The 18,748-nt window shown below is 43.5% G+C and overlaps 2 protein-coding genes across 2 annotated transcripts in view; one reads left to right on the top strand and one right to left on the bottom strand.

The window, feature by feature from the left end:
• Positions 1-29: 29 nt before the first annotated feature.
• On the bottom strand, positions 30-3,411 carry aanat1 (arylalkylamine N-acetyltransferase 1). Its single transcript, XM_034544388.1, has 3 exons — positions 3,021-3,411; positions 1,847-2,001; positions 30-1,191 (listed from the first exon to the last, which is right to left on the bottom strand). Exons 1-3 carry the CDS (start codon positions 3,388-3,390, stop codon positions 886-888), a joined length of 831 nt encoding a protein of 276 aa, XP_034400279.1. The 5' UTR covers positions 3,391-3,411; the 3' UTR covers positions 30-885.
• A 2,953-nt stretch (positions 3,412-6,364) lies between these two features.
• The window catches only part of ube2o (ubiquitin-conjugating enzyme E2O), a 28,299-nt gene continuing 15,915 nt past the window's right edge, over positions 6,365-18,748 (top strand). The window contains exon 1 of the mRNA XM_034533960.1: positions 6,365-6,926. Within this exon, the coding sequence (XP_034389851.1) occupies positions 6,528-6,926 (399 nt within the window). The 5' untranslated portion in view covers positions 6,365-6,527. The remainder of the gene's footprint in view (positions 6,927-18,748) is intronic.

The raw sequence follows: 18,748 nt of genomic DNA, 5'->3' as shown, positions 1-18,748 counted from the left end.
ATTTGTCCTAATTTGAGACTTTGGGAGGCAGAGGTGGTGATTTTCTACAAGGGGAAAGGCAAGAGGAGACTATCAAGGAGACATTTTGAAGCATATATATGTAGGAAATATACTGTACATCTGTGATTTTTTTTGTGTACACACAACAATCACTGATTGAGACAGAGGGGTCCAATCAAATCCTAATATGAAACAACAGACAAACACATTGACTTATTATCTGATGTTTGATTGCTGATTGCCCTCAATTTGTGTTCTTATTCCATCGTCCTTGAAGGTTTGACTTTATAGTCGTACCGTCATCATCGTTATTCAAAGTGTCACATAAACAATAATCTTCTAAGGCATGCTGTTTATACAGAACGATACAAGACAGACTGCAATAATATTGGTCAGACACTGATTTCTTGATTAAGAAATTGGGCTCATAGAGGGCCACACATAGTGTTAGATTGGTTAAATAGCAAAAAAGAAAAAGAGGGCAAAGAAAGAAACAAAGCATGCTGCGTTCTATTGAATATGAGAATACATTTTTCAAAATAAACGAGTTTCATACAAAAGTACATTTGAAATAAGTGCTTTCATTCTTTCAGTGCTTTGCTCTAAGGATTAGTTGTTTAAATTACAGATCAATACACTTGTAGTTTCCGACCACTTGTCCAAACAGCTGTTGCTGACAGCTGGATGGCAGCTCCTCGTTCTCGGCTGTTTGCGGTCAGAACGCTCTCCCCGCCGCCTGACGAACTGGTCTCACCACAGTGATGCTCACGAGCACCGCGCCGGCCGCTGGCGTGCCACAAAGCTGCTCAGACGTCCCCGAATTCGGTCTCCAAGAGGGCAGTGGTCCCACCGCCACTGAAAGCCAGGGAGATGGTCCTTCTGTCCTCAACAGCCGCTGTTCCGACGCATGAAGGCGTGGCCCCTGACCGGGTACACCATGTCGATGAAGGCGAGGGGCCCCACTGTGATCCTGCTGGGGCCCTGCACCTTGAAACCCGACTTCCGGTAGAAGGGAACCAGGAAGTCTTCGCACATGAGCACGGCGCGGCGGACGTAGGGCAGGCAGCGGAGGTACTGCAGGTAGCGCCACATCAGGATGGAGCCTTTGCCCTGCTGGCGGAAAGTCCGGTGGACCGCCAGGACGTGGATGTGGACGGTGGTCCCGTGGGGCTTGTGGAGAGTGAGGGCGTCCTGGGAAACAAAGAGTAAGGGGAGAGGTGTGAGAACAGGTTTGAACAAAACAATGTCCGGCATGTTGAGTCCGACTGTCTCTCTGCTGTTTGGGGGTCAGATGGTATTTTCACTTGTGCTGATTATGTAACTGATATTATTGATAAAACCTGCAGACTTTATTTCTGATTCTTCTCTATTGTTACAAGTTCTCTGATCTTTGGAGCTTGAAAAGCCTGGTCATTAAAAGAGTTGAATTTTAACTTGGCACACTGTGACCTCTGACCTCTAACATTGGTTTCGTTGTCTTCAGAGCTCAATTGCATTACAACAGTGGCATTAAGATTTGTATTCACTTTTTAACCTGTTTTCAGATTAGAACAATTATTAAATGTATCACATTTTCACGAGGGCCCTTCATCTCGCCTCAGCTGCTATTTGAATTAGAGGCCGCAATAATGCTGAAGCTTTTGCTACTCCCACAAATGTGAATATTTCCACTGACATTTAGGTGGATCTGTAGGACATTTATCGCCCACTGAATTTCCCAAAGACATCACACAATAAATATGCCTTTTTAAATCTTTCAAAATCTCCTTTTGTTAATCTGATTTGAACCTGTTTTTGCATTTTCCTTGCCAGTCAGCCTGAGGTAAATTCCTCCGCTCAGTCTTACCGTTGTAAGCCTCTCCTGGTCCCACAGTGAGCCGATGACGAAGGCTACCAGACGTCCCTCCTCGAACCAACCAAGAGACAGTTCAGGGCACAGGGTGAGGAAGTGACGCACCTCGTCCAGGTGGAGAGGACACTCCCCAGACACTGAGATGAAGGCTGTGAAGAGGAGGAGGAGGAAATTAGACACAAAGACACCTGAATGCGAGGGAAGTGGATATACAGTTCCCACTTGTCCTGACTATTATGGGAATGTGATGAGAAGATAATGGATCACAGCCAGGGACGTTATACAGGTTAAAGACACCTGAACCCATATCACCTGGAAAGACCCTTCTAAAGCTGTAATGGTGACAGGCCGCCCGGTCCTTTTTCTCTCTTTTTTCTATATCAATAAATGTGTCAGAAAAGGTCCTTTTGTGTAAATTATTTAGCTATTTTTTTAAGGAGAAATGTATCTTTCCAAATATGGCAAGTATTTGTCATTTGTATATGTTAGATGCTTAAAACGGTGTGTAAAAACACAAAAGTAAAGAAACGTATTTTAATTTTCATCCGGTTTCTCACATTACAAGAATGAAATTGAACCTATTTTACATCTAACCTGTTGTTTTTGCCTGGAGCTTTCAGTGTCCATTGTTACAGGCTGTTATGTCGGTAAATGTCCAGGCGTTTTAGAGATTTGTTTCGCTCCCTGAAGCAGGTCCTGTCCAGCTGAAGACAGAACCCTCACACATCCAAGGAGAGCTTTTAGAGAATACACGTTTCTGTCCCAGACTGGCCTTTTGGCTGTTCTTTTCCCAGTGTCCTTCTTTTGGTGTGTGGGGACAGGAAAGTGGGCCATTGAGAATGAAACACTAATACTAGTATTTACAACATCAAAGTTGAAAAATGTCACTAAAAGGCAACTCAAACACTTATCAAACACTGCTGCTCTCCTGCTCTGCTCACTTCCACCCCTCCCCCAGAGGGTAAAGATACATGTAATATCTTCTGTCAATGTAATATGTGTTCATAATGGAAGCTATCCTTCCCATAGAGGTATTATTAGTGAGTGTAAGTGTCTATGTGAAGGTGAGAACGTGAACGTGAGGCTGCCCTTGTGTGCCCTTTAAATGAAGACAGCTGTGATCAGTGCTGCAGGCCCTCATCCAGTAAAGCTGTAAGAGTCTGCTCACCTTCTCTCTCGATCTCGAACACGCTGATGGCATCCTCCGGACTGAGGGAGCGGAACTCGCTGGCCGGCAGCGTGTGTCGGCGGGCCTGCGACACCGGAGAGCGGATATGGAGCGGCCTCATGAACGGCACTGCGCCCACCACTGACATGCTGGTGTGTTTGTTGTTGTTTTCTTCCCCCCCCCCACCAAAAAAATGTTTGAAAGTAAAACAAAAGGTTATTCTCTCTCCTTTAACGCGAGGACTGAGCGGAGAGCGGCGCGCAGCAGTATTTATACCCTCGGTGCGCACGCGGTGCTTTATAATCCTGAAGCGAGCTGGATGACCAAACACCCCCCTAAATTCCCCGTGAGTAAATTGAACAATAAACATATTTAGTCGGGGTCAAGAGGGATATCGGTGAGTAGAGAATTATCCGTCATGCCACCAACAGACCTGCAGCAGACTTTACCGGTCATGTGTTGGTGGTCTCATGCAAAGTCAATGCAAAAGACGCGTTTGACGCGCAAGGAAAAGAATGCTGTATTTGGATGTGTTGAACACCATCAGTAATATACAAGTGAAATATATGGTTTGGTACATGAGATCATTCAAATGGCCCAAATGGCAATTTTTGGAGACCTCGCCTGAACTCTCTAAACCCTCTCTAACTTTGTTCTGCTTCACTTCACCAAAGTCAAACTTTGCAGAGAGACTGTTTACATATGTTGCTATGATCTGGATGAGTTAGTCCTTTCAGCTGCATCATTCCAGAGACAATCATCCTGAAAGTGCTTTATCTTACTATAGGCGAACTTGAAACTTTCATTTTTTGCTGTGTTTCATCTTTATTTACTCTTAACCAGTGAAATATATACTCATATTTACATATCTGAACACAAGCTCACATGTGTTGCCTTTATTATAACACCAACATTATTCAAATAGCCCTTGTGGTTGCAGAGATACACCCTTTTTACTTTGGGTATGTTATTTTGAGCGGAGGCCTAAAAAATACGTTGGTTTTTAAAAGAATGTCGACATCATTTAATGTTAATGTCACATTGAGTGCTGATGTTGCTTATCTTAAGGACTTGATTTACCGGGGGAGACTTTCCAATGTCCCTTTAAGTTGAACTCAGGCTTTATTTTCCAGATCTGTAAGAGGATTACGGCGCGTATAGTTTGTTTGCCACATCTTCAGAATAAGCTGCGTGTATACGTTAAGAAGTAACAGCCACGGTCCTCTCTCCTCGCATAACTTCACGCAACTTCCCCACAAGGTTTTGTAATCACAAAGGCTATGGCAGCAGAGCTCAATGCTTTACTGTCAGATGTTGTTCCGTATTTAGGAGAGGTTTAATTAACACAAACGGACAGCAAGAGCAGGTGAGCTCCCTGTAAGGGTCACAAAGCTGGAAGTAATCTCCATCTACAGATAAACATTGAGCTTAGAGTGTGCAAAGCTTTTCCGGGCACGCTCTTTTATATTTTAGGATATTAGAGGTTCCAACTCTCGGGATGAAGGTTTGATCAGGAGTCCCAACATGTTGCCCTCAGTAATTCGCAGCATCATTAAGTTTTGTTGGGGTCTAAAATATATATATATATTAAAACCACTGTTAAGAAATTCACTGAGATTTAACAAATTGTGGAATTGCCTTGATTGTTACATATTTTAGCTGTCAATGTCATAAAGTAAAAGATTGAATTGCCCCATTGTTTTTCTTTTTAAAATCAGAGAATATGAATGCAGATGTGACTTGATGTTTTAAGTCTCTCTAAATGTAAAGAATGTATTCCTTTAAAACAGTATAGTTAAAAGATAGATAAACATAACACCAGAAGAGCTATATCAACAGCATATCTATAGAATACGCAATATATTACAATACACAAATATACCAAACCACTACAACTAAAATATAGGATAACATACAATTAGACATGAATACGTTGAATAATCACTTCTATCATGATTAGCTTTTATCTTTTTCCCTATGTGTATAATTCTAGCTATAACAGTGTGTTATAGCTAGAATTATAAAAAGGCAGAGAAGAACTTTAATTATTTTTCGGGGTGGATTTTCACTACCTTTTAAAAACCATGGCCCCCAATTGGGGGCCGATTTACACATTATAGTTAGACTGTGTAAAACCTTACAATAAACATGAGCAAATATATTGATGTTATACATCAAATTAAACGAGAACTTGGGCTACAAGAATAAGTAACACAATGTCCACACAACTCGAACACCAACTAAAATAATTATGAAAATATCATAATCATAATTTTGTCAGGAGTCAGCCCACACAGCACGTAGCTCGCTGCTATCAGAAAAAGCCAGATAGCAAAGAGCAAGAGGACTCCACACAGATTCTAAACATCTTCAGAAAATCCTTCTGCACCAAAGCATCACCGAGATAAGAGCCAAAGAACACAGCAACATGAATCGCTTTAGTGCTTAGTCACAAATGTTGCTTATCTTTGGCTTTTTTTGTTGTTGAAAAAAAACATTTTTCTTCTTCTAATCAACAAAGACTGCTGTATTTGGATGTATTGAACACCATAAGTAATATACAAGTGAAATATATGGTTTGGTACATGAGAAAATTCAAATTGCTCAAATGCCCATTTCGCCTAATTAATCTGTACTAAAACCTCTCTAACTTTGTTCTGCTTTACTTTTTCAAAGTCAAACTTTGCAGAGAGACTGGTCACATATTGTGCTTTGATCTCTGTACTGTGCATCCTTCCAAGAGATAATCATCCTGAAAGTGCTTTTTGTTTCTAGGTGAACCTGGAAATTCAACTTCTGCTGTCTTTCATCTTCATTTACTCTTAACCAGTAACACATATAATAATATTTACACATCTGAACAAAAGCACACATGGTTTGCCTTTATTATAACGCCAACATTATTCAAATAGCCTTTGTGGTTGCAGAGATACACCCTTTTTAGTTTGGGTATGTTATTTCGAGCAGAAACCTAGAAAATAGGTTGGTGTTTAAAAGGTTAAATACCATCCTTTCACAAACACCACACATTACCGGGCAAATAAAGATAATTCACGTAAACTATATGAGTGATAATAAATACAAAACCGATCATATTTAATGTAATACAATATAACAATAAAAGAAAATACAAATAAATTGTTCTGTCAAAAAAAAAATATATATATATAATTGTTCAGGGGACTCACCTAACAACTCTTCTGGTACGTATATTCGTTGTTAGTGTTGAACGAATGTATGTAAACAAATAAAATAAAAATCCATTTATATTCTGGGAAAACTTGAAGAACCACATCCAAAACGTACATGAAAAGGTGCACCACAGATTGAGGCTCACAGCGCCGCTCAGTGGTGAGAGGGGATACTGCGTGATGACGCGCCACACTGCGCGAGTTACGCAGCTCTCCGTAGCGACGTAAACACGTGCACTTCGCCGCTTCCAGGTTACATTTTTTTCATTCCACCGTCATCCTCGCGCTCTCGCATCACTCCCTGACAACAGCAGCGATGGCGGAGCCCGTAGCATCGGAGGCGGCCACAACGGACGCAGCAGCATCCCCGACCCCCTCTCCCCTAGCCAGCCCGGTCTCGGAGCCTCTATCCATGGCTCTGTCTCCCACGGCAGACGGCTCCCAACGGCTGCTCTTCTCCCACGACCTGGTCTCCGGGCGGTATCGCAGCACAGTCCGGTTTGGCCTCGTCCGGATGATCCACGGCGAGGAGGACTTTAACTCCGACTCGGACCTCGACGATGGAGGAGGAGGAGGTGTCGACGGAGGAGGACGAGTCCCGTGTGGCTCGGACACTGAGAGCGCTGTGGACACCCCGAGTCGGCCTCTCTGTCAGGGATTCGTCCGCGTCCAGTGGTACCCCGAAGGAGGGAAGCAGGACATCAAGGAGACAAAGGTACCACATAACGTCTACAGCTAGCTTACGCGTTAACTGTTGACACCGAGACTCCCCTTTTCCGACGTTGGGCCGGCCCCGTTTCTAACTGCCTGGTGGGCTTTTTTTTTGGGGGGGGGATTCGCGAGCCCCGTCCGGGACGAGGTTCACTCAAACGCACCTGTCTAAAACGCACCACCTGGCTCGCGAGCTGGCTAGCGTTCACGCGCACACACGCTAGCTAACAATGTAGCTCACCGCCTCATGCCGCTCAGTTGGTGTTTGGTGCTAAAGGACTGGTCCACCTGACGGGTACAGCCGCTAATTACATCAATCAATAGCCGGACAGGTAGCGGCCTTCTGCCTGACTAAGGTCCTTAGCAGGTGCAGGACCCCGCTAGGAACCTTGCCCCTATCGAGTATCTCGTCCATGACTTCTCGTAGTTCCTCGTCAGGGTGTGACTTGGCCAGAAACCAAGCGTCGTCAAACACTGTAAGAACAGCCTCTCTTTCTTGCTGGACTGGCTGTCCTCTTCAGTGACAACATACAAAACAACACATCTGAAGATCACATTTCCATAATTAGTTGCAGTTCCTTATCCATATAATGTATCCACCCTCGCCCAATGTAATGTATTATGTTCCTTTTAGATTTTCTAGAGCTGCAACTTATTCTTCTTCTGGTTATATTAATTAGACAGCCAACCAACAATCCAGTCTGAATGCATTCATTTGGCTTTATAGCCGGTCCAGCAAATATTCCCATTTAGGGAGCTGTAACCAGTGAGGTTTTCTTGACAAATTGCAGGGGACAGTGGTAGTATATTTTAGGTGGTAGGCCTGCTAGTTGTTAAGGTAACTGAGTAAAACCAAAAGAAGCCCCTTCAAATCTGGACTGTAAAAATTAAAGGGTTTTACTCTGTTTCGGAGGTACTTGGTTTACCTGCCTCCAGGATCTTCAGATGGAGCACTTTTGCCGGTGCAGTCTGAGCAACTTTGTTTTTTTTTTTCTTCAACAAAACGAACATGACTGGCATCAATAATTAAGACTGTATCAAAAGGCAGTGTCAAGTTTTTAGGGTGATTGCCTCAGCCTCCTTACAGACACAGACGGGTGTACATCTGTTGTCCGTGGATGTGTAATTTAGCATCACACCCAGTGTTGTATCGTTTAAAAAAAACCATTTAAATTCTTCAACCAAATAATAAATGTAATTAGAAAAGAAATGGAGAAATCTGCGATCATCTGTATTCTCCAGGGCTTCTCTACTCTTCTCCTGGGCTTTGAGGACTGATCTGGAAATGGCTCATACAAGATTGTTTTAGAGACCCGGGATGAGACCAGAAGGAAACCCATTTGAGGGCCCGCTGTTGCCTCGCTTTGTCTCTTTAGATGAGTAAAGTTCTGGTGTGACTGTCATTGAACCCGCTGTCACAACAAAGGCTCAGCTAAACAATGACGCCGATGTCCACACAACTCATAGACGGCCCATGCTGTGTCACATCTAGTGTGTCCTCGCTGGTTCTGTTTATGTTTCATGTCGGCTTGTTGTTGATTTCTCGTTAGGTTATCTGCATCCACCACAAGCCCCCCCCCTCCCCGTCTCAGCGGGCTCCGTCCTGGTTGCGTGTGTCCTGCGAGCGTGAATCTAATCAATAATTTATGATGACTTCCTGGAGTATGCAAAGTTGGACATCTTCAAGTTATATTTCTAAAAAAAGTTTGACTTCTATTTATTCAAAGCGTAAAACGTTTTCTCTCAGGAGCAATCAGTGGTGGGGAAAACTTGTCCTATAAATTTTACATCAAAACCAGGATTTTGATAGTTGGGAGCAAAGCAGCCGCAATTAGGTGCAAAATGACCATAACATCAACACATAGAGTAAAACATGTCTCCTTTCAATGTCACATTTCATTGTCTTTATGTCTCCCTGGCACCAGAAGGATTTGTGAACAGACGCACTCCTAACGTTGCCTCTGTATGTCATAACAACCCGGGCCTTTCACCAGATTTATCTGTGCTGAGGCGACCACCAGGGGTTCCACCAGCGGCCTTGAAATGGGAACATGTCTGCAGCTCACTACTTCACTCTTCACACATCGCATTTATTTTGCACCCTATGAAATCTTAATAAGTATCTCCAGAGGAAAGGATGGGGCTTAGATCCGTATCTCAGTGCAGGCATGAACGGGGACACCTCGGGTGTTGTCAGCCGCGCTGCTTGCGGTTTCACCACGAGTCAGTCAGCAGCATGGCCGACTTATTTTCATTGGCTGAAAGGCTTCAAAGTGATGGCACAGAGTACCTGAGCGAGCATACAGAGTGATCCCCTTGTCTTTTCCCCGCGTGGTGCACTTGAAGTATATTAACAGCTAGAGGTGTTGCTGAACTTGACATTGTGGCCCTTTGTGTTTCGTGCTTCTGTGTCGGTACCAAGAGTTCTTTAACATGCAGCACGTGTAGTGAAAGATTTTCTGTACTTTTGAGCATCGCAGGGCTTTGGTTACCATGGCACCCGATTTTAGAATTGAATTTATTTTCCTCACTGGTGATTTTGATGCTCATTTTCAGTGAGTTTTTTTTTCCTTCCTTTTTCTAAGGGGCTCATGTAGCTATTCATTTGACTCATAGTATAATGTTTTTAAAACAAATTCTAAATCTAATGCATTTCCAAAGAGAAATCATTTTCTTCCCAACACGCGCCTTGCTCTCTGCCAGCCACGGTCCCCAGTCTGCGTTACCAAACACACAGAGCCCTGTTATTGCAGCACAACCTTGCAATTTCCATCCAAGGACAGAAGTGCACTGCAGCAGCAGGTAGCTATCGGATGAAACGTCAGTGTCTGAAGATGTCCATGAATCCATCAATCATTTGGTAACTGGGGCGCTCATCGGTGCTATTTGAAGACCCCCAAACGTGTTGCAAGGTAACTCCTGGCATGCATGGTAGTTTGGGCCCTTTGAGCAGGTGCAGTGCGAGGAGGATGCAGGTGTGGTCAGATGACCGGGACGGCGCGGCAGGACTGACTGCTGACTGTACTGACTGCTGACTTTACTGCAGAGAGAGAGACCTGGTGAATAGAGTGAAAGAAAGTGAGGAGGCGGGTGAAAGAAGTTGATGACAAAAAAAAAAGTATTGAATAAAAATTGTCACCTTATGATTTAAAACTATAAGATAAAGGTTAAATGAAAAGATTGTGAAATATGCAGGGTTTTAAACCATGAAACTGTCCCACCTCCTGCTCTCTGAGCCGTTTTAAATTGCCAGCCTCCTCTGTCTGAGGCGGAGCAGCAAAACGGTTTCATCCTGTTGCGAAACCCACAAGTTGGCAGCACTGTGGTGCTGTCCCAAAGCTGGCCTTTCCTGGACGCCGTCGTTATCAGATTACTGCGACTTGTGTTTAATACATTCTACGTGGCTGCTTGCGGCTCCATGACCCTGCTGACTCAGTTAATATAAAAATCTATGTTTTGTAGTCATCCAATTTACACAAAGTCATGAACAATTGATTTTATTTGGTTGCATAAAAAAAATATATATATATATATTTGAAGAAAACCTATTGATGCTAATGCTTTATGAAGCGAACAAGGAGACTCGTGGGGTTGCTGTGCAACGAATTCAACATGACTTTATTTCACTTGTACCAGTGAAATGGTCCGTTTTCCCGTTATCTGCTGATAATAAATCTTATCCAAAAATCCAAGAGTTGAGATCAAGGGAGAGCGTAGGTGCTGGATGCTCCGTCCTCAAGCTGGCCCTGCTCTCCACCCGACTACCAAAGTCTGGTCGCACCCCGCCTGACCCTCAGAACAGACACAGCGCTCTTCTAAAAGGGCCGACTGCTGAATTGCATTTAAGTCACTTTACCACACAGATTTCCTTCTGCTCCTGTCCGTTCCCCGCTCACAATCACAGACACTGTTTTCATTCCTTTGCAGGCATCTCCAAGCACTTAATTAATTAATTAATTAATTAATTAATTAAATGACTTGGAGGTGCCTAAAAGTACTACAATAAATAAATAACAATATTACCATGAATAAACAATGGCCTTTAATTACAACATAAATGTGTATCATTAGCCTGTATCCTGTAGCGCTTCATCTCCACTTAGATATTGCCACTATATGTAGCTAACAAATAAGCAAAGGCCAACAAGCCACCCACAGATATTTAAAACTGTGCATTCTGCTCCAGGTTTGCCTCGTTCACGCCCTCAGACGAGGGTTCAATTCTCCATGTGCAATCCTTCAGCGCTGTTTGCTCAGGTGCCGCCTGCAGGTGCTCCAGGTAGGCTGGCAGACGTTGGTGTAGTCTGGGCCAAGGGGCCGATGCCAAGGCCCACCCAACAGTGCTATGGAGGGCAGAGCAGGTCCCAGGCAGGAACACACACACACACACACACACACACACACACACAACCAGGTTTTGTCATCGGACAAACACAAGAAAAGGAGCTCCGGTGCTGCATCGCTAATGTATTGTCCGATCTGATGGAAGCCTTCAGCACAGGAACAGGAAGTGTTTTCATGGCTAAAATGAACGTATAACGGGCATTGATGTACATTTTTACACCGAGGTCTAGTTTATGGTTCATCCTGTGTTTTATTTCATCTCTTAATGTGCGCAATCCATTATTGGTCCCTGGATGTTTTTGGACTGTGGACTTCGTGCCATGTTGGCTGCCTGTGTTGATTGATGCAGATCTGCAGCATCATGTCTGACAAATCCAAGCTTGCAAAATAATTTCTCAGTGGCACCACTTCTTGTTACAGCTTGGGGGATGATGTCAGCAGCTTGTATTTACAGGAAATCTGATATGACACGGACACAACATGGCCGTCCAGAGTCCCCACCCTTTTAGGTTCCTCTTTTCGAGCCTCATCATCTCCTCCCCCCTTCTTTCTTATCCTGCTTTCTTCCCCTCCCCCACTCCTTCCCTCCCCTCCATACCCCTCCTGTTCACCTCCTCCTCCTCTTTGCGTTAACCTCCTTCCTCTCCTTCTTCTGCGTCCTGGCAGACCAGTGTTGGAGAATGTTGACGTAATGGGCTGCTGACTGGTCGTCCAGCTCCTGCCCTGAGATAATGGTTCTCATTTGATCCTCTTTCTCTGCATAGACCACACACACACACACACACAGACACTCTGAAGTGACTTGCCGACCCGCATCCATCCCACCATCCCTCTTTCCTCCCATCTCTCTTTCTCCTTCTCCCATTTCCCTCTGCAGTATTGGCCCTGCCCAGTTGGGAGTCTCTTTCTCTCTCCTTCTCTTTTCTCTCTTTTTGCTGTGCTCCCGTCTATTTCTGGCTCTCCCTTTTTTCTTGTTCCCTTCCTCCTTCCGTCTCTCCTGGGATCTGTCTCGATCCCCCACTTGTTGGGCTGGCAGCCGCTTCCTCTGTGCCTCGTTCACTGCTCGTCTTCATTTTCTCCCCCCGGCAAACCCGGGACCCACCACTCCTCGCACCTTGCTCCCCATAGCCATCTTTCTTCCCCCATCTGACTTTTTCCATCCGTTTCCTCATCGCCGTCCCATCCTTCATCTCCCACTCTGTCTCCATCTTATATTCTCTCTGTGATGGTCTATCCCTTTTAATATTCTGCTTGTTAACACTCATTTCCCTTCCTGTAATGTACAGTTATGTGTCCTCCTTCCCTTAGTGCCCCCCCCCCATCCCCTTCTGTATCTTATATTTTCTTCCTGTTTTTGGTCCCTTTTCACTTCATTGGTGACACTACAGCGTAATAATGTTCTATAATAGATACTGTGTGCTATTAGTCTTGTTGTTTTTCCCTTGTGGTCTCTGTGGGTAAAAGGCCCTGTATCTGCTCTTGTTTTAATAGAGCTGTGCACCATTCCTGTGCCTGAATCAATAGTCAGACAGCAGTCCGGCAGCAGCGAGGAGAAGGTATCGGGGCGAGAGGTTTTATCGATGATTCAGTTGTTTATTGTCATCTCAACCAAGGTTGCAACGTCTTGCTGTTGATTTTGTTTTTTTGCCTTATCCTATTTAAGCCGATATATTTTATGTTATACTTTTGGAACAATTCAGATGGAAATGTAGCAAGATCAGACATTCGGCTTATTTAATAAAGATCCCTGTCCTTGCTACATTAAGTCATTGTCAAGTGTGACAACCTCTTGCTTTATTTAGTTTAGGAAGTGCAGCATCATGTTGGCCAATGAGGAAGTTGTGACAACGCAGTTCTCCTGACCAGTTTGGAGCTCTAACATGCGCAAACCAACGTACAGAGCCCTAAGAGGTTTGTGAGTAATGAAGTAAACATGTATGCTTTGGATGTGTGGAGCATAGTGAGCAAACAGATGGACGGCAGACAAGTGGGTTATTCTGCACTAGTGTTCAAATACTTAATTTTTTTGTTGACGTTTTTCAAGTCATCACATTATGTGAGATTGGGAGCATTTCGATTAACTCTCAACGGCTGTAAACATGGCGACGACTGAGCCGGCGACTCGCTGCTAACGGCGCTAACGGCGCTAACGGCTCCAACTACCACAAAAGCATCAGACGGCGCTAACCGCGTTCACATGAGAGCAAACTGAAGGGTGCGGGATTCACTCTTGCGTCAACGTTGGGCTGTGACCGCTGTATGAGAGCTGTGCAGAGAGGACACTGAGCTCACCAGTGGGTCACATTGATCCTCTAAATATTTACATAGACGATAGTTGTGTGATGCTGTGCTCTGAATATAATGTATGTTGCACCATTAAGCTACCGATCTACTCTTTGCTCAATCTTCTATCCACTTCAGTTGGGGATCGCGCAATGGACAAATTAAAGTTTATGTTTTGGCGGGTACGCCATCGATCTCAGGTTTGGAGTTCACCTTTTGTTTAAGTTTCATCACCAAGTTTAATACAATTACTAAACTACAAGCTCCAGCATCACACACACACACTAAGTGTGATAGCCACATCAGAATTGTGACATCATGTCCTATTTTCAGGGCTAAGTGTGGACCACGAAGGCTAATGTACCTTTTTAAACATTTATCATTCACATTGGTCCATAAAGTTTGATTTCCTCATGTCCTTTCCAGCATAGGCTCAACAGAATATAGGATATGGCTCCATAAGAGTTTGTTCGCCTACTCGTGGAGAACGGTGAATTACATTAAACTCCTCAAAGCGCTGAGGTGGAGGATGTAGCGCCGTGTGATGATAACTGCACCGTCGTCCTCACAGTTCAATATTTAACAGAATCTGTGGGTGGTATTTTACGGGCAGATGTGTTTGTGGTGAGAAATCCAGTATGTGCACCTGTTACTACTACAACCTGGGTTAATGTCACTCCACCTTGTGTTTTGTGGATCCGATGGCTTGCTGGTACGGAGATTAAGCTAAAAGACGAGATAGCCGGTAGTGTAGAAAACCGTCTTTCAAAGTGGAGCCGCAGTCCTCTGCGGTGTCTCTTTCTCCCCCTCTTCCTCGTAGGGCATCTGTGTTAATTAGGCCGGCAAGTCAAAGCAAATGCTGTCGTCCATTGATTGTCATCAATCTGGCCCCCCATTCATCTGGATGGAGAGGCAGCCAAGGTTGTCTTCTATTCAGAGCCACGCACAAATGGACACTCCCACATATAAGCATTCGTGCAAATGAGCATGCCTTTCTTTTGTTGTCTGACTCTGGCTCCACCACCACATTCCCGCCTCACTTCTCATCATCACCGCACGAGCCATAGCAACAGTCAGCTGGTGTGTTGTGACCTGGCTGTCTAGGTTTCTGCAGTACGTGTTTGCGGTGAATGTCTGCGCCTCCCTATGCAGGAGAAATGAGATGGTTTTAATTAGTGCCATACACACTTTATTAAGTCAGGCTGTATCTGAAACCAAACATGTCGTTGAATAAATGCATAAATCTCCGGTGTGATTATACCGTCTATGCATGTGCGCCAAAGAAACAACTTTCAAGGTGTGGTGCAGCTTCATGTGGCACGAGCGACGTCGAGAAGCCTCCCTCCCCTGCAGACAAAGTGATGACCTTCAGTCACTGTGATTTGGCATTGGTTTGACCTCTAACCAAATCAGTCGCAGGACCCGGCTTGTTCCTTTTTAGAAGGCATCCGTTGTGACATTTGTGGTTTGTATAATAAAAATAAAAGCAAGGATTTCTCCCCAATGGTGTGAAACTGGAGCGTAAACAATTAACAGTGAAAACGCATTGAAACACATATGTGCCACATTCTTAACCGAAACCAGCATAAATGTTTACTTTGCCCTGAACAAATTGCATGTCGACGACTTTTCCTAATTACTTTTTCATTAAGTTAAACCGTTTGAGTAGTACCCTGGGACCCGTTCCGTAAAGCAAGTTTACCAAATACGCCAAGCTTATTTTGGTTAGTCTAGTCGGTTAGATCAGTCAAAGCCTGAGTTGTTTCTTAACTCATTCAAACTTGCTGTAACACTGACCCGACGGGAAAGCAATGATTTTACCACTGGCTTTTTAGCGTACTGCCATATTATTAGTTTTTACTATATTTAGATAGATATATATACTTTATTAATCCCCAACACTATTCTAAGTAAGTATGAAACGAATGATACACTGCTAGATTATAAGATGTAGACCCATCTACACAGTTAGTTATATGGTATGTGAGATTTAAGGTTTAGGGTTATTCTGAATCTAAATTACCCCAACAGATAAAAGCTACAGTCGGTCGTATCATAATATTATAACATTTTAACCCGTTCAGATACGGTCAACCTCCCAATCTCGGATGTCTAGATCTATGGTGTCATCTGACCTATTTGAGTGGATTTCTATCAGCCAATCACACTGTTCCACATCATCTAAAGTGGACTGCTGCCTAACGGTAGCAGTCAAACTCAAGTATCTTGACTACTTAAATTAGTCTACTTGAGTTGACCTTTTGTGGAACTTCTTTAGCCCCACCTGATTTGTTAGGTTCATTTAAGTCAGGTTCTTATGCCTGTGTGGACACCCCTCCTTTCTAAGCGTAACCTTCCCCTGGTTATATGTCTGTGCATGTACACCTAGACACCCTATTAACCTGGTTTTGAGAAACCCCAATACCGAAGAATGTCAACACTTTCTCCAGGTTTCTGAACATTGACAATCATGTTGGCAGATGCTCAGCTGGAGTTGCATTTTGGATGGTAGTCTTACCATCCATTTTGGATGGTAAGACTAAAGTTGTGTGTGCGTGTTGGTGTGTGTGTGTGTGTGTGTGTGTGTGTGTGCGCGTGTGTCACACGTCTAGTCGCACGTCTGTAGTCGCTTGTTCAAGCAGCATACGAGTGCGGTAATCTGCCTAAAATATGTCCTTTCTTCTCCGTCGTAACAATATGAAACAGTGAGACGGCATTATCCTCCCTCCCCTCTTTAGTCTCTTCCTGGAAAGAAAATCAATCTCACTGCAGGGACATGCGGCTCTGGAGCAGATATTAGAAAGAGGGGTATCTAGCATTCAATTTGAAATTAAGGTTTCAATTATTAAGAGGGTTATACTCTTGCCCACCAGCTGCTTAATAACAGCTGGTTGCCCAGCAAATTCACATCCTGGTCATAATTCGCAAAGGGAGCAACGGTCTTCAGTAGTCTGGGGCAGTGTGACTACGGTGTTGTTGTCTCTGCTCGGTCTTCCAGTGAGCTGAATGGTATTGATTTCAAACATTGTTTTTGAACTGGGGAGGAAATCAGTTACTACAGTAGTGTACTGAGAGAATAGTAATGAAGAAGAGCTGTGTGTGTGTGTGAAAAGGAGCAGACAGGCTGCCGTTTAATAGATTACAAGGGAACATTGTGACCTATCGATTGTATGACACACACACACTCTGTCTCACTCCATGCCAGGGACCCAGGAGTGTGTGTGTGTGTAAATGTACACTTGTGCTTGTACTCTTTAACAAGAATAATAAATATTGCCAAGTTTCATTTTTGGATTCGATGTCACTGAAATGGAAATTCTGTTTCATATTGTATCTAATTTTATTGGGTGAATAGACTTTTTATGTGTATGGCTCCTACTAACTTTGCACTCGTCACCTCTATGCCATTAGCTACAAAAGCTAATCTAGGAGAGCCCTCTCTGTTTACTTTTGGTTGTACTCTGAGACAATATGTAAAATGTAAGTGGTTTTCAATGCTTTGGGGCTTGCGCCCTAATATATAGGCAACCCGTCTCCTGACATTCTACAATGGAGGTGTGCGAGTGCAAAAGGCCATGACCCACAGTCAGAAAGACCACAATTATGAGAAGAAGACCCACGGTCAACTTTCAGTCTAGTGCTGTTAATGCCATAATGTTTATAATCCGTTATTAATTAAAAAAAAACATGCATATACACATCAAAAGCATTAAATTTTAAGTTTAATGAGGCAGGATGACGGTCACCAAAACCATCCAATCAACGAGTTTACCTTTCAGCCTGTACAACTTCATGTTTACTCCTCTTGGAAGAAGGGAACAGGAAATGGACAACAATGTATCCTAAGATAACAACTCTCCCCCCAGTCATTACTCAACATGCAGCAGGCCACTGTTTTTAATTTCTCCGCTCTCTTTACTCCTAATTGCTTTCTCCTCCTCCACTTCCATCTGTCTCTGCCTAAACTCAGAGGCTCTGGCTGGCGGTTTGCTGCCACTTTGCTGTGTACTTAGTGCCAGTAGAGCAGCTTGTGCTGTACCTTGTAGCCTATGAGGGGACAGGTACTAACTGACATTTCGTTGCCTCAGTACCTGTACTCTGTGCAATGACAATAAAGTTGAATCTGAATGAGACAAGCCTTTGAAATAAGCAACATGTGTTTTATTTTCCTTCATTTTCTGCCACACAGACCTGTGGTGGCGTCATTTAGAGCAACGTATGCAACATTGACATTAGCATTAGAATGAGCTGATTTGACATTGTTGTCAGTTTGATGATGCTTTCTCAGTTCAGTAGATGACATAGTCTAAATTTTCAGTTTTATAGTTTCAGTCGAAGAAGTTTCAGTTTCTACAGGTGGTGGTGTTTTTTGTCTGTTCAGTTGTGGTTTAAAAGTTAGCCGGTTTTTAAAACGTGTTTTATTTCCAGGTGGCAATCTCCGGGTCTAAAAAGAGGAAGTGTTTTAAATCTGCTTTTCTAACAGCCATCAGGGAGCAACTCCTCTGATGGTTAAATAGAAGTCTATATAAAAATAACTTGATTTATTACCTCCGTAAAGATTGTAAGTTCATGGTCTCAATCGCTAGTTTTAAGTCTTCTTCAATACAGCATCATGTTCATTTTCATAAATTATGGTCCATTCAGAGACGAATAGACAATAAAGCATAGTATGCTTAAGGGCGGGGCTACCGTGTGATTGACAGGTTACTACCACGGCATTGTCTTTGTCTTTAAACTTGAACTCTTTCATAGTGTGTTTTCAGATCATGAAAAAATTTCTTATTCAGTGATCGGTCTACTACACTACTACTTGTATGTCCCTTCAGTAATTAAAATAAAACACCCACACAGTGTTTTGCTGTCCTCGGCTCTATTCAGCAATTTTGCATCTAGTGTTTGTAGATCATGAAGGAGGAGCATTTAGTTGGGCTTTCTATAGATCTGAGCAAATGACGAAAACTAAATATTTGTATACCTTTTTTTTGTTGATCATAAAGGTTCATTCCTAACGCTGGAAACAGAAGTTTAACAAACTTCATACTTCATATCCTTCATCAGTGGGTGAAGTGTGCTTGGTTGTCATAGAGATGGTTCAGTTGTCAACGCCCCCCACCCCCAAATGTGTTGAGACAACATCACTGCATGGAACAAACGCAGAACCTCGTTCCCTTCAGTGAGGCCACGGAGAGTCCTGTGGCA

This window comes from Cyclopterus lumpus, chromosome 1 (genome assembly GCF_009769545.1).
Source record: "Cyclopterus lumpus isolate fCycLum1 chromosome 1, fCycLum1.pri, whole genome shotgun sequence".
In the NCBI taxonomy this organism is placed as follows: Eukaryota; Metazoa; Chordata; class Actinopteri; order Perciformes; family Cyclopteridae; genus Cyclopterus; species Cyclopterus lumpus.
This window is presented reverse-complemented; position numbering and strand designations above follow the sequence as displayed.